General features: G+C 39.3%; 1 protein-coding gene across 1 annotated transcript in view; it reads left to right on the top strand.

Annotated features, from left to right (window-relative positions):
• The window catches only part of MARCHF1 (membrane associated ring-CH-type finger 1), an 863,493-nt gene extending 849,498 nt beyond the window's left edge, over positions 1–13,995 (top strand). The window contains exon 6 of the mRNA XM_032863636.1: positions 9,666–13,995. Within this exon, the coding sequence (XP_032719527.1) occupies positions 9,666–9,964 (299 nt within the window). The 3' untranslated portion in view covers positions 9,965–13,995. The remainder of the gene's footprint in view (positions 1–9,665) is intronic.
• The last annotated feature ends 228 nt before the right edge of the window (positions 13,996–14,223 follow it).

Below are 14,223 nucleotides of genomic sequence, written 5' to 3'. Positions count from 1 at the left end.
TGAAACCTTTCCTCCATCTTCTGTCCACCACACACTCAGACAGTGTTTCTATGTTCTCACACACCTCCCTAACCCCCATCAGCCTTTGCAGTTTACCTCAAATATCACTCCTTCTGGGACACCTGGTTCAGCTCTCTCAGCTAGAATAATTGGTGCTACCACAGTGGTTCTCAAAATGTGGTCCCCGGGACCCATGGCATCCACATCACTGGGTACTTGTTAGAATTGGAAATTCTTGGCCTCTCCACACCCCAGACTTATGGATCAGAAATTCTGAGGATGGAGCCCAGCAATTTGTGCTTAAGAAGCGAAGAGGTGATACTGATGTCCTCTAAGTGTTGAGAACCATGTGCTCACCTAGCATCCTACACTTACCCTGCCCCACCCCAATGACTCCATTTTTTACTGCATAGTTGAATTATCGAGAGTTTCTAGACCCTACAAAGCCTGAGTCTCATCCCCAGAGATTTAGCTTTAATTATCCCTTATGTCATTCTTTTTCAGACATGTTACGAAGCTCTGCCCTACCAGGGAACTTACCATACACCACTGTAGTTGCTCATTTAATGACACCAATAGAATGAGCTCAGAGCAGGCCCCACAGTGTCTGTCTTGCTCCTCACCAGCACATCTGGTGAACACTGCGCCGAGGGTACCAGTCAACTTTGTAGAAGGAATGATGAAGTGTGAATGCCTCAGACCCACACTTTCCTACCTTTTATCTTTCTTTTAGGATTTTTCTTCAAAATGTCTTTGCTTTTTCCTTTCTCAGTCCTGGGAGGATGCAGGATTTCAGACCAGAGTCTCCCAATGAATTGTCACTCAGAGCCCTCAGTCAGATTTCCCAAAAGAAGAGCTTGAATGATAACCAAAGGCCAGCTTTATATATAGTCAAGGGTCAGTTTTCTATTGTACACTTTTCAAAGTTATTTTCAGTTTCTTAACAGCATGTGAAAATGAGATAACTTTTGTCTTCAAAAGCTCTTCAGGGCTTTTGAATTAAGAAGGAAGGTATTTATCAGGAAGCAGTGTCCATGACTACCCCTCCAGAGCCACTGGCCAGGAGGACAGCTCCTAACTCGGGTAATTTCCGATGGAAATTATAGTGACTTCTGCAAAGGGAAACATCTGTCCTTACGTCCAAGTTGTATTTAAAACGTGACATCCCAAAGCTCACATTTCATGGGTCGTGTGGGCATCTCTGTCAGTTGGGATTATGTTCAACTCCCTTTGGCACTTTGGGACCGTGAGGGCTAAGCCTGAATTTACTTTTAAAATTTGAAAAAACTGCTTAATTTAAAAGCCAAAATATTTTAAATCTGCCTTGAAAACCTTCAAAAACACTTGAAGAGGAACAAATTGTCTTCCTTTAACCCAAATTGAGGTTGGATATAAAACAGCAAAATTTTTTGTATTGTAATAACAATAGTGGAGAGAAAAAAAATTCTTCATGCGTTTTTAATGGTTGTTCTTTTAAACTAAATAAGCCTGCTGCCCCGACAGCTCTTTCACTTTTTAAAAAAAATTTTTAAAGAATTTATTTATTTATTTGACAGACAGAGATCACAAGTAGGCAGAGAGGCAGGCAGAGAGAGAAGGGGAAGCAGACTCCCTGCTGAGCAGAGAGCCCCATGCAGGGCTCCATCCCAGGACCCTGAGATCATGAACTGAGCCAAAGGCAGAGGCTTAATCCACTGAGCCACTCAGGAGCCACCCTGCTCTTTTACTTTTCTATCACCTGTAACGACAAAGAAATTTAAAAAAATAAAAAATCAGAGTTTCGGTATTTAAAACTTTAACACCCTGGATTACCCATCGCCCCCTCTAATCTGGGAGAGCAATCCTCCCCCTGCCTTATCTTTACATACTCTACAAAAATGCTCCAGTATACTATTTGTGCGTTGGGGAGGGTGGGGGGAAACACAAAAACACAGACCAGGAAAACACAGCCGTTTATACTGGTAGAGAGACTGTAGGTGCAGATCAGTTTTTAATGGAAGTACATCTGACAGAATATGTTTAAGATGTACAGCAGAGTGATTAGATAATTCTGTGATTTCAAAATGCTCGCACAGTTAGGGCAGTTACCATCTGTCACCATACAAAGCTATTCCTGACCTGTAGTAATCCCTATGCTGTACTTGTCATCCCCGTGACTTACTTGTAAGTGGGACTTGATGCCTCCCCTCACCTGCTCCTGCTTTCCTCCCACCCCTCCCCTCTGGCAACCACAGTTTGTTCTCTGTATTCATCAGTCTATTTCTGGCTTTTGTTTGTTTTGTTTTGTTTTTTAGATTCCACATATAATTGAAAGCCTATGGCAGGTGCAGATTTTAGCATTGCCCCAGAAGTATTTAAATGCATACACCGCAGGGGACTCACATAACAAATTTTTTTTTTTATATGACTGACTCACTTGTGAGCCTCTGCGTATCTCCAGGGCAAGGGCCTTGCTTCGTTATTCAGGGAGCATTTAGTATTGCTAGAGGTTCGGAGAATTGCTGCTAGCTCTGGCTGACCCCAGCAGATGAGGACTATGGCTGGTGCTATATTCTTTCACTGTTAACATCTGCTTCGAGGAGGTCTTCAAAATCACTTCCCAGCAATTCATACAATGTGTTCCTTTGAGCCCTGCTGGTTAAGCATTCCTTTTTCTATGTAATTATATGTGCTGTTACTGTTAAGCCAAATACGATAAACACTGACTTGAGCTCCTTGTCAGAAGGCCAGGGTCTAGTTCTGCCTTGGTCAGGGACCACTTACCTCGAATGAAATAACCACTCTAACACTCAAATTTCTCATTTGTAAACCTAAGTTGGACTGAATACCCTCCAAAGGTTCTTTCTGAGTCATTTGTCAAAGACACCAAGAACTTGACCTTGCATCGAATAAACTGAAACACTGTACATAGATATTTGCATAATTTAAATATATTTATATATTTTTGTTATATATATCCATATTTATATATATTTGTGTATTTGTATCTTTACTCATGGTGAATATTACCATTAAAACAAGTTGAGGAACATGTTACAAATATGTGAAACAGTTTTTTTGTTTTCTTTTTAATAATTTATGCAACCAAAGAGAAGCAACCAGGACAAAAGGAGAAAACCACCCCCTACCGAGCCCTACCACTCACACACACCCTTACACAAACACATTTTGTAACTCTGCATAACCTAAACACCCAGCCAAAAATATCCCAACTTACCGATGAGATGCATTTTCTAAATATATATTGTCCCTGCAGCTGTTAAATGAGACAGGTTCTCTTCTGCTGCTTAAGTCTTTTTAGACATAGCACACTCCTGGTGTCTCCAGCTACGTGATGTGCTACATAAGATAGACAGAATACTCTGAGAATCCCAATTTAAAAGCTGGAGGAGAGTGTAGAGATCATGGTTTTAAAGATGAGGAAGTAATTTGCCTCATCTGCAGCTTTACTATAAACACCCACCTGGGAGCTTATGGTTTACCCAATTTGACTTAAAGAGAAAACAAAGAAAGAAGATGTTACAGGTGACCTTGCATGTGTTCCTCCAGTGGAGAGAGCTGGGAAATATATTTTCTGAGAAACAACATAGCTAGACAGTAAATGAGTTTGAGTCAAAAGTAGATCCATCCCAGTTTACAAACCGTTGCTCTTGTAGTCTGAAAGTGTGGCGTCAATATTCCCTCACAAATAATACACACAGTTCCACTTCAACATTTCAGGACCTTTTCGTTGATTTTCAGTGAGATTTCCGAGCTTTTCTCTGTGAAGGGAATTACGAGCTGGGAAGGATGCCCAGCGCCACAGGGTGAGGAGCTATAGTGCAGACTGAATACCGTGGCCTGTCTGGCCCCTGATTGGACTTTCTTCTCCCCTCGTTCTGGAGATGTTCATTGCCTGGAGTCCAGAGGGGATATCCACAGGGCAAAGCCCATCCAAGTCAGAGAGGTCTTAGTTACAGGCACCAGGGAAAGCTTTGCTCTTGATCTACAACTCAGAGCAGCCAAAGATACGTAGCATTTAAATCACTCAGATAGCAACAATAACCTGCATTTACACTGCACCTTCTATGTCAAGAACTATTCCTTTAATCCACACTAACAGCCTACTGAGGTAAATACTACCACTACCTTCATTTTTAACTCATCAGTTATCTTCTGCCGTATCACAAACTATCCCCAAACTTACTGACTTCAAACCACACGCGTGCATTGCAGTCCGAATTCTGCAGACCGGCTGGATGTTTCTCCTGGCCAGGGCCTGCCTGGCTGCTCTCTGAGGGTTCCCCTCTGTGTCTGCCAAGAGCTGGCACGTGGGCTGGCTGCTGTATCATCAGCAGGGCCTCCTCTACCTGTCTCGCAGTGGGCACGCTGTTGGCCAGATGATACAAATAACTGAGCTGTGTTTTTCATCACACAAGACCTGGTGGTCCTGCCATCTTGACATGGCTCTTAGTGTTTAAAAGAGTAGCAAGAGGGGGCGCCTAGGTGGCTCAGTGGATTAAAGCCTCTGCCTTCGGCTAGGGTTATGATCCCAGCGTCCTGGGATAGAGCTCCGCATCTGGCTCTCTGCTCAGCAGGGAGCCTGCTTCCTCCTCTCTCTCTGCCTGCCTCTCTGCCTACTTGTGATCTCTGTCTGTCAAATAAATAAAATCTAAAAAAAAAAAAAAAAAAAAAAGTAGCAAGAGAGCAAACCACACACACAAGGGGAACAACTGGGAAGTGTCTGATGTATTGTATTTGCTATTGTCCTACTGGCCCAAACAAGTCATGTGCTGCCACAGCCAGAGTCAAGGAGAGAGGGGATGGGAACCAAAGGACCCAGTTACAGGGAGGCAAGAGCCAAATGGGAGTATTTCTGAACAAGCTACCAAGGATGAGCAAACTGAGACCAAAGAGAATACCAGATAACAGGCTCTCAATACCTCAAGGAAATAAAACAACTATCTGAATTAGGATGAAGATGTAAAGACTGAAGTGGCTGATTGTTAGGCATTAAACCCATCCTCCTTGGGGCCCCTGGGTGGCTCAGTCTGTTGAGCATCTGACTCGAACTCGGCTCAGGTCTTGCTCTCAGAATTGTGGTAAGTTTGACTCCCATGTTGGGCTATTTAAAACAAACAAAGACCATAATCCTCAAGAATGAGTGGCGATTTTACACAGGAAAAGTCTTTGAGAAGCCATTAACTGTAATAAGGGATACCCTGTTGCAGTTTGGTCTGCAAAGAAATTGAGTAAAAGTTTCAATTATTTGGGATATGGGTATTTCTTAGTCAGGAAGGAGGGGGCTTCTGGGAATGAAGATGAAGAAATAGTGATTGTAAATGAGATAAAAGACAGTTTATCAATAAGCTATAGTCTCGGGTTCCTGAGGGGGAAGTGCCCTTAAATAGTCCCAATCCATGTCTCCTCACCCAATCCCAATGGAAAGTGCAATGAGGAATATCTGAAAGAATTTTTTTATGTGAAAAAACAATTTACAAACTGCACTCTTTCATTCATGTTTATTTTTTATTCAAATTCTAGAAATAGTTACTTTATCTGGTATCCCCAAGTTTTCCTCTCTGGCTTCCTAGAAGAATCTTGCACAGACTCAGAATCCCAAGAGCCTATGATAAGCTGAAAGCTGCATTTGCTTTTCTTTGCCTAACATAGTTTTACTTGCTCTTTAAATAAACTTCCCTACAAACTGAGGGCTGGTTTCTGGGACTCTGGTAGCAGTGCACATTCAGGTAGATATAATGTGGCATTTTGATTCATCTAACTCTACTTTATGAAGTTTTCAATATCATATCACAGGTCAAATCTACAGACCCATCTTAAGCCTTTCACAGAAAACCTATTAGCATGCTGATTGTCTAGGGAAGATAGTGCAGCCCTCCAGGACCACATCACATACACGCAATTAGAGAAAGGAGGCCTGGAAGAATTTAATCATATGTTGAGACTGCTTGAAAATGTATTGCCCATTCATGTAGGATTGGCATGACAATATGAACAGTGAACGAGTCAAATTTATCTATTATGAGGGACGAGAGAAGACTTCCATTTCCTTAGAAAATGGTTGTGGACAAGGATGCCTGGGTGGCTCAGTTGGTTAAGCGCCTGCTTTCAGCTCTGTGTCCTGGGATAGAGGCCTGTGTTGGGCTTCCTGCTCAGTGGGAAGTCTGTTTCTCTCTCTTCCTCTGCCTGCCACTCCCCCTGCTTGTGCTCTCTCTTTCTCTCTCTCTGACAAATAAATAAAATCTGGAAGAAAAGAAGGAAGGAAGAAAAATGGTTGTGGGCAGAAAAACTACTCCTCTAAGCTCCTTCAATTCCCGCCCAAGAATTTCTAAGCAGTGTTTCCCATTGTGTTTAGGAGGAAGCGATGTAGATAGTTAATTCCTAAACTAACAGAAACTCCTGAAGAAAGATCCCAAGCACAAAGAAAGAAGTACATACAGTCCTTGGGTTTCAGAGAAATGAACAGATGGGAGAATGGCTTCAAGTTGGATTTTCCAAATTCCTCTTCCAACCTGGGCCAGTGTAAACACCTTTGTGCTCTTGGCATTTCCAAGTTCAGGTTCCAAATTCAAATATGTATCAGTGAGGACAAAGAACTCCTTCTTTACACAAAGGATCCACAAGGAACAAGATTTTGTGCCCTCTCTTTCCTACCTCCCTTCCTTATTGTGTACATTCCTTCTTCTGTACAGAAGACAGCATAGAACTAGTCCAACAAGGTTGAGTATAAAGACAATTTGCTGATTCTCAATAATAAGAAAGTAAACATACCTTACCAATGGAAACATTCTCAGAAATCCACTTAGCCCCATGTGTTAGCATCTCTTCTCAAGGCATCCTTATAGTGAGTTTTCCAAGGTAAAATCTTATACCTGCTCAATAATATCTTTATAGAAAACAAAAATCTTGCCCACTTTGTCAGAGGCAAAGAGAAAGATCTGACTGTCTCTGAGAGAAGATGGTCATGTGAAAAATGGGTTTGCACCCAAATAGCTTCTGGATGTGGGGTGGGGAGATACTCCATACTCTAAACTTTGTTTAGAATATATATATGGGAATATATGGAGGGCTTTGACTTCCCAAACATGTGAAGGAAGAATGACTAGGGGAGAAGAAATCAACTCAGAGAACATTGTGAAAGAAAGTGGAAGGATCAGACTGAAGGACCAGACTGTCTTCCTGAAATGACAGAGAAAATGGCTAGTTACTCCTGGCTCAGATTCTCAGGTATATTCTGGATTCTCGTCACGATTTCAGGAAGGAGAGGTAAGGCAAGAGTCGAGTCTTCAGATCATCTACCCATGAAACATAGCTTCGTGGACAAATGAAGAAAAGCTGGCACCTCCAGTTATATTAAAAAGACTGAGGCAAAGCAATCCAACTTGGAACTTTTTTTTTTTTTTAAAGATTTTATTTATTTGTCAGAGAGAGAGAGAAAGAGAGAGAGAGAGATCACAAGTAGGCCGAGAGGCAGGCAGAGGCAGAGGGAGAAGCAGGTTCCCTGCCGAGCAAGGAGCCTGATGTGGGACTCAATCCCAGGACGTTGGGATCATGACCTGAGCCAAAGGCAGCCGCTTAACCAACTGAGCCACCCAGGCGTCCCCAACTTGGAACTTTGAAAGCTTTCTTTCAGCCTTGAAATAGCTACTGAGCAAGGCACTGTGGAAAACAAAGACCAGCTGGACATAAGTTCCGTGCTTCTCAAGATTATGGGGTAGCAAAGCAAAAATAACTGATTAGAAAGTTAACTCATGCCGCAGGTAGAAGAAATAACTTGAAACTGGAAAAGTGGTAAAATTTATTTCCAGCTGGAAAATGTTGCTGAGCTGGGTTTTGTGGGACAGGTAGACCTGCAGAAACAAGGAAGCAAAACCACAGGGAAGAAATATCATGGACAAAGCCACAGAAATGGAAAACCTCCAGGCACTTACTGAGAACAGCCAGTAGTGTGATTTAGCAGACAGAGGGGAAAGTTAGATGTAATGCATGGAGACTTCTCTCCCCAGAATGGGAGATAAAGTACATGTTTTCTCCAGCTTGTCTGTGGTTAAAAAATTCCAAATACATAGAAACTTCTGATCAAGAGAGTAGCCAAGAACAAAAATCCTTCTAAATGTGGAGAACTCCAAGATACCTAATTTGCATATTGAATCCTCCCTGAAAATTTCCTAATAAAGAAGCTTAAGTGATTATCTTCCCCAAGAATTCTCAACCTCAGCACTATTGACATTGTGGACTGGGTAATTCTTTGTCGGGGAGTGCTGTCCTACACACCGCAGGATGTTTACACAGCATCTCTGGTATCTATTTACTAGAAGTCGGTAGCCCAACACAAGGTGTAACAATAACCAATATCTCCAGACAGTACCACATGTCCCCTGAGGAAAAACCAGTGATCTGACAACCACGGCCCTTGGGAATCATGAGTCTACCCTGAGTCTGTATGTCAGATGATCGTTCTTGCATAAGTGGAACTGAGGAAGGAGCTAAACAAGCCCTAGTATCTCTTTTCCTGTAGAAGCTTAAAGCAAATACAGCTGTTACAAAATATAGGTGGGACATTTCCTAGAACTCTATTCATTGTTATAAGGAAAAGTAAATAAAACCCAAAGTAGAATCATAAGACTTTGAAAAATTTGGATTTCTAACCAACACTTCCCGGTCCAACATACTGAGCCGAGCCTTTCACAGGAATGGAGACAGCCATCCTCCACACCATCTTGGTGCTGGCAAGAGATGGCTCTGGACAATCGTGTATTTAACATTCCTAGTTATGTGTGGCCTAAATATTGTTAGAGTTAAGAAACTCTTGTGCAAGTTTTAAAAATTGTGAGAGCCGGGACGCCTGGGTGGCTCAGTGGGTTAAAGCCTCTGCCTTCGGCTCAGGTCATGATCTCAGGGTCCTGGGATCGAGTCCCACATCGGGCTCTTTGCTCAGCAGGGGGCCTGCTTCCTCCTCTCTCTCTGTCTGCCTCTCTGCCTGCTTGTGATCTGTCTGTCAAATAAATAAATAAAATCTTTTAAAAAAAATTGTGAGAGCCAAAAATTGTGAGAGTTACGATGGTATAAATTAAAAGAAAACATTGATATCCAAGAAAGTGGTGGTTCTCAGTGACAAAAAGACTTACGAAACAAAAATGACTTAAAGTACTACATTTTATGCACATCTTTCTTTCTCTCTCTGGTGAGATGTGGCAGCATTTGTATGTACAATCCTACAGAAGTACCTATTACTTTACCTTCTTAAAAGGATTTTAAACTCATTCTTTCACTTAATATGTTCACTATCTTTCCTTAAAGATTTAGCTCTAAGGAATAAATGTCAAAATAAGTATCAAAAGTCCAATATCATCTGATAACCATGGTAGGTACTTGATACTACCAAAAAAAAGTTCATTATAGTAATAGGTACAGAGTTTCTTCATGTACAATTTCTTTTCTTTCTTTTTTTTTTTTTTCATGTACAACTTTAACAGTATGTTTTAGAGTTTAAAGCAATTAAGCAAGTCAGGTTATAATTTTTACTATAATTTTTACTGTTAACAATACATCCCTTATCCACAAAAGTTAGCAGGCAGGCATGGTCTTTTGAAGGAGTCGTAGAAAAAAATTACCAAACCCATTGATAATGACTTGGTGATAACATTCTCTTTTTTATTTCAAAGGTGTCCTTGAATGGCCATTTTGGACAAAACTTGTTGTGGTAGCTATCGGCTTCACGGGAGGTCTTGTCTTCATGTATGTACAGTGTAAAGTCTACGTTCAGTTATGGCGCAGGCTGAAGGCTTACAACCGAGTGATCTTTGTGCAAAATTGCCCAGACACTGCCAAAAAGCAGGAGAAGAACTTCTCATGTAATGTAAACACGGACATCAAGGATGCCGTGGTAGTGCCTGTATCACAAACGGGTACCAATTCACTGCCATCTGCAGAGGGCGGCTCCCCGGAGGTTATACCAGTGTGACAGGACCAGTGGGGAGTTTCTTCACTGAAGAGTATCTTTCTAGCCCTTAGCCACTACACATGACAGAAGTGATCCTGAAGTATTCACTCTCTTTATCTTCTCTTTCTCCAACTGACTCATTTTTCCTTACTTGGCTCAAAAAGGGGACCAAAAGACCACCAAATGACCAGGATCCCATGAAGCAGTCCAAAGTGTGATACGGAAATGTGAAGTTTGTTAGAGAGTGATTTCTAAGACAATTAAGAACCAATGGAGCAAGGAGTGCTCTTAGGCAGTGACGAAAGCCTAAATGGACCCACGTCTTCATAGGAGCAGGATCAAGTTTAAGAATACAGACTTGAATTGCAATGTGTATTTCTTCTAAGGCCTCATAACGTTAACTATCTCATTGGAAATAAGAAACATACTTGGTTTTAAGCTTGAATTTGTCTGCATTGTCCTTAAGTCATATCTGAAGCAAACTTGGAGGATGCATATTTTGATATTCATACTTTGACAGCTAACAGATTTTTATGGCTATAGTGGAGTCCAGTTGTTTTAACAGATGCATGTTTTTAAAATAGATGCAATACACATTTGAAGGTATTAATACTTAGGATTATGTTCAAATCATGAACAGAAGATTTGCAGTTTTTGGGTGTAATTAGTGCTGTTAAATACCCACAGAAGCTGAAATCAACTATCAGGTCCTGTATTTTATCTGTTCCCCATAAAACAGTGTTGTCCAACAGAAATGTAATGCGAGCCCACAAATGCAGGCCACATGCATACATTTAAAATGATCCAGTAGCCCCATTAGGAAAAGTAAAAATAAGTAGGTGAAATTAATTTTTATATTTCACTTAACGCTATATATCAAATTATTTCAATGTCATGAATGTTAAAAATTAAGATATTTCACATCCTTTTTCATGAACCAAGATTCAAAATCCAGTATGTATTTTATCTTTATGGTATACCTTAATTTGAATTAATTATATTGCTTAGCACAGCCATAAATTTAGCAGCACAGCCTCTGCTTCATTTAACAGTTGAATATTTCAAAACAGCAGCTCAATTCATTCTTTTATTCAAAGGCTCACAAATGTTATAGTTTTAAAAGCACTAAATTAATTAATTAAAATTTTTATTAATTAAAAGCACTAAATGTATCAAATGAAATAACCTGGTTGGTTAGAGAGCTGAACTTACCATTTCTCTAGAGGGTGAAAAAATGAAAGTATAGAAAGATACAATGATCTACCTGTGGCAAAGTTCTGAAATTAACTTGTTTGCTACTATGAAGCACATAAGATAAGGAAGCAAAAAATATTTTTGTTAAGTCCAATGTGGAGGGTTTTTTTTTTTTTAATCCACATGTGGTATCAACTTGATAGATGAGTAGTTTTGACTAAGCATTTGGACTATTTTAAAAAGCTGACAGTATTTCCCTTGCTCAGCTGGGAAAGAAAGATATTCAACAGATTCTGTGATAAGTAATAAACTGAGTTGTTTAGGTTTGGCAGTTCAGTTGATTATTGTGTTCTTTGCATATTCATGTAAAACTGAAGCGTGAATAATATTGTAGTGAGCTAGATTAATGATTATAGAGTTTGTGACCTGTCAAAGAAAGATGTCTCACATTTAAAAAGGTGACTTATTTTTGTTAGCTGTCGTATTTATTATTGTGAAAAGGCAGTCACGATGGCCATAAGAACCAAAGCATGGGTATTGCATTGCACAAACCCGGGTATCACATTGATGCACTTTGTAATTATCAGTGTGCTTGTTCCTCACGGATTATCATAGAAAAAAGGAGAAGAAAATAACCTTTTAATGAGGAGAAAGATATGAATATTAGTAGTGGCTGACACGGAGTCCAAATAGTCCCCATTCCTAGAAATAAAGAAAAGGTAAACAATGTCAACTTTGTGTGTGTGTGTGTGATGTGTGTGTGTGTGATTTTACGTGTGTACATGAGAAAAACATTAAGGGTTTTGGCCAGTCAGGAAACAAAAGGTTTAAAACTCATCTTTCTTAAAACTTGTTGTGGAGGGTATGGACTAAACGCACATGGAAAACAAAGTTGAAGTAACTATAGAGAACCATAATTATTTCTGCACAAATAAGGACATCCTGTAATAATAAAATATCTTTGAACCTTAAACAAACTAAACTTTGTATTAACTTCTTAAATTTCCATTTTAAAAGTTTAAGATAAATACTCATGAATAACTAAACTTTGAGTGATTTAACCATGGCACCTTACCCAATAGATTAACCTTGATACGATTTTTGTTTATTTCCCTAAGCTTTTACTAATCCATGTTTCCCAGAGCTTAGCAACAGAAGTGTGTTGTTTACAAATATTCTGGGGGGGGAGGGGGAGAGGGAAGGGGGGGGTAATCTGTCACCAGCAAGCAACGAAATCTTGATTTATCTTTTGTTTGCTCTGGAAGGAAAAGGATTATTGACCTTAATTACCACCAAAAATACTGTTTAAATTCTATACAGACCTAAGCAAGATAGGTAAGTGCATAGCTCATTTCTCAGTGGAAGATGATTGGCTAAAGAAGGCTTGTTTATTAACGGCTACACTAACACTAGGAAAACATTTCTAGAATGAAAAGTAAAGATAAGGATTACTGTCTTAACCCTAAAATATGACATGGTATTTTAATACCATACCTAAATTCTCAATATTAACAAGTACAGGCTTTGACCTTCTTGTAATGAGAAAATAACATAGCTCCCTAAGAGGTTAAAAGTCAGCTTTTTATTCTGCTATTCTTCTGAACTTTATAAACTCTGAACTCCTGAATTTAAATCTTTTAACAAGTTTTCCTGCAATATTTGTTTATGGTTCAAACAATCGGGAATAACGATGTGCATTTAAAACCCAATATTGATTTCCTTTTCTATTCTGTGTGGCAACTGCCCTTTCAATGAAAGGATTTGGCTTTGTGACAATACTTTGTGGACTGGACATACCCTTCAAAAACTACATTCTAGAAGGACAATTTTTTTTGAAGCATGTTTACCTGCTCATGTTAAGAAGTAAAATGGAAGTGAATCAAAGGACTGAAATCAAAGAGTGAACAACGCAATTCTGTTAAAAACCCTGGCTTTTTATAGTCATGCATCTGATAGTATCAATACCATAAACCACAGACATTTATGCTGTTAATTTTTAAAAGAACTCTCACTTTTATTGTATCAAAGATCGAATTGTAAAGAAGTGAAATCCCAGTATTTTTTTAATGAAGTCCAAAAGGCAATTAAGCTTAACACAAGCAAAACAAAAATGAAAAAATTAAAAAAAAAAAATCAAAGCAAAAATGATCCAATCTACATGGGATACAGCAATGGAGAAGCTGAAGATGGGTATATACTGAAGGAGTCTCTCAAAATGCCCCAGGATTAAATCTCACTCTGAACTGCTATTACGTGATTACTGTCCCAGACAGATAGCCACATTTATCTTGTTTTGCAAAAAGTCCTTAGGTACCCCTAAAACATCTGTTTGGCTGGAAAATTAGCTCATTAGAGCAATGACATCATTAAGATACTCTCATTGTCAAGGGGGTGTGGTGGGAAAGATTCCTGACAGTTTACCTTTCCCTACCTTGTCAATCAATATTTTGGAACAAAGTAGAGCTCTTTACACTTATTATCATTATTGTAGTTGTTATGTAATAATTGTATAAGACATTAATTAAGAAAGATGAAAAACCTTTTTTCTTTCCTTAAGTCAGCCCAAAGGTGCTATTTTACATATCAATACAGCTCAAAGGAAGTACTGTTATTTTGGGCTGCAGTGTTTCCTCCAAATCTGAAGAAAGCCCATTTTGAAATTGGAAATTGCATTAAAACAAACAAGGAAAAATTATTTTAACTGTGTGCAATTTTTGAGATTGAGCATTTGTACTTTTTTGGTTTTACCTAATTCTCTTGCATTAACAATTTACTGTTTTGTGAATAACGTGTACTAAGACAAATTAAGGAAAATAATTATCTGTGAAAGACTTTGTATATTAAACAAGTGACCTAAACTTTTGTTGTGGTTTCTATACTCTTTGCCTAATTTACCAGCATTTCTGCAGATATGTATGTGCAACATTCAAAAAAGCTTGGGTTCTTAAGATTTTATAATAGTCTGTGTTTTTAAGCAGAGTGTGAACATATTAATATTACATTAAAGCCAACATAGGCTGACCAACCCTGATATAGAAAGGAATAAAGAGATGTATTAAGACGGGAATACTTTTAACTCAGGAAAA

This window comes from Lontra canadensis, unplaced genomic scaffold (assembly GCF_010015895.1).
Source record: "Lontra canadensis isolate GAN:19392208 unplaced genomic scaffold, GSC_riverotter_1.0 scaffold1, whole genome shotgun sequence".
In the NCBI taxonomy this organism is placed as follows: Eukaryota; Metazoa; Chordata; class Mammalia; order Carnivora; family Mustelidae; genus Lontra; species Lontra canadensis.
This window is presented reverse-complemented; position numbering and strand designations above follow the sequence as displayed.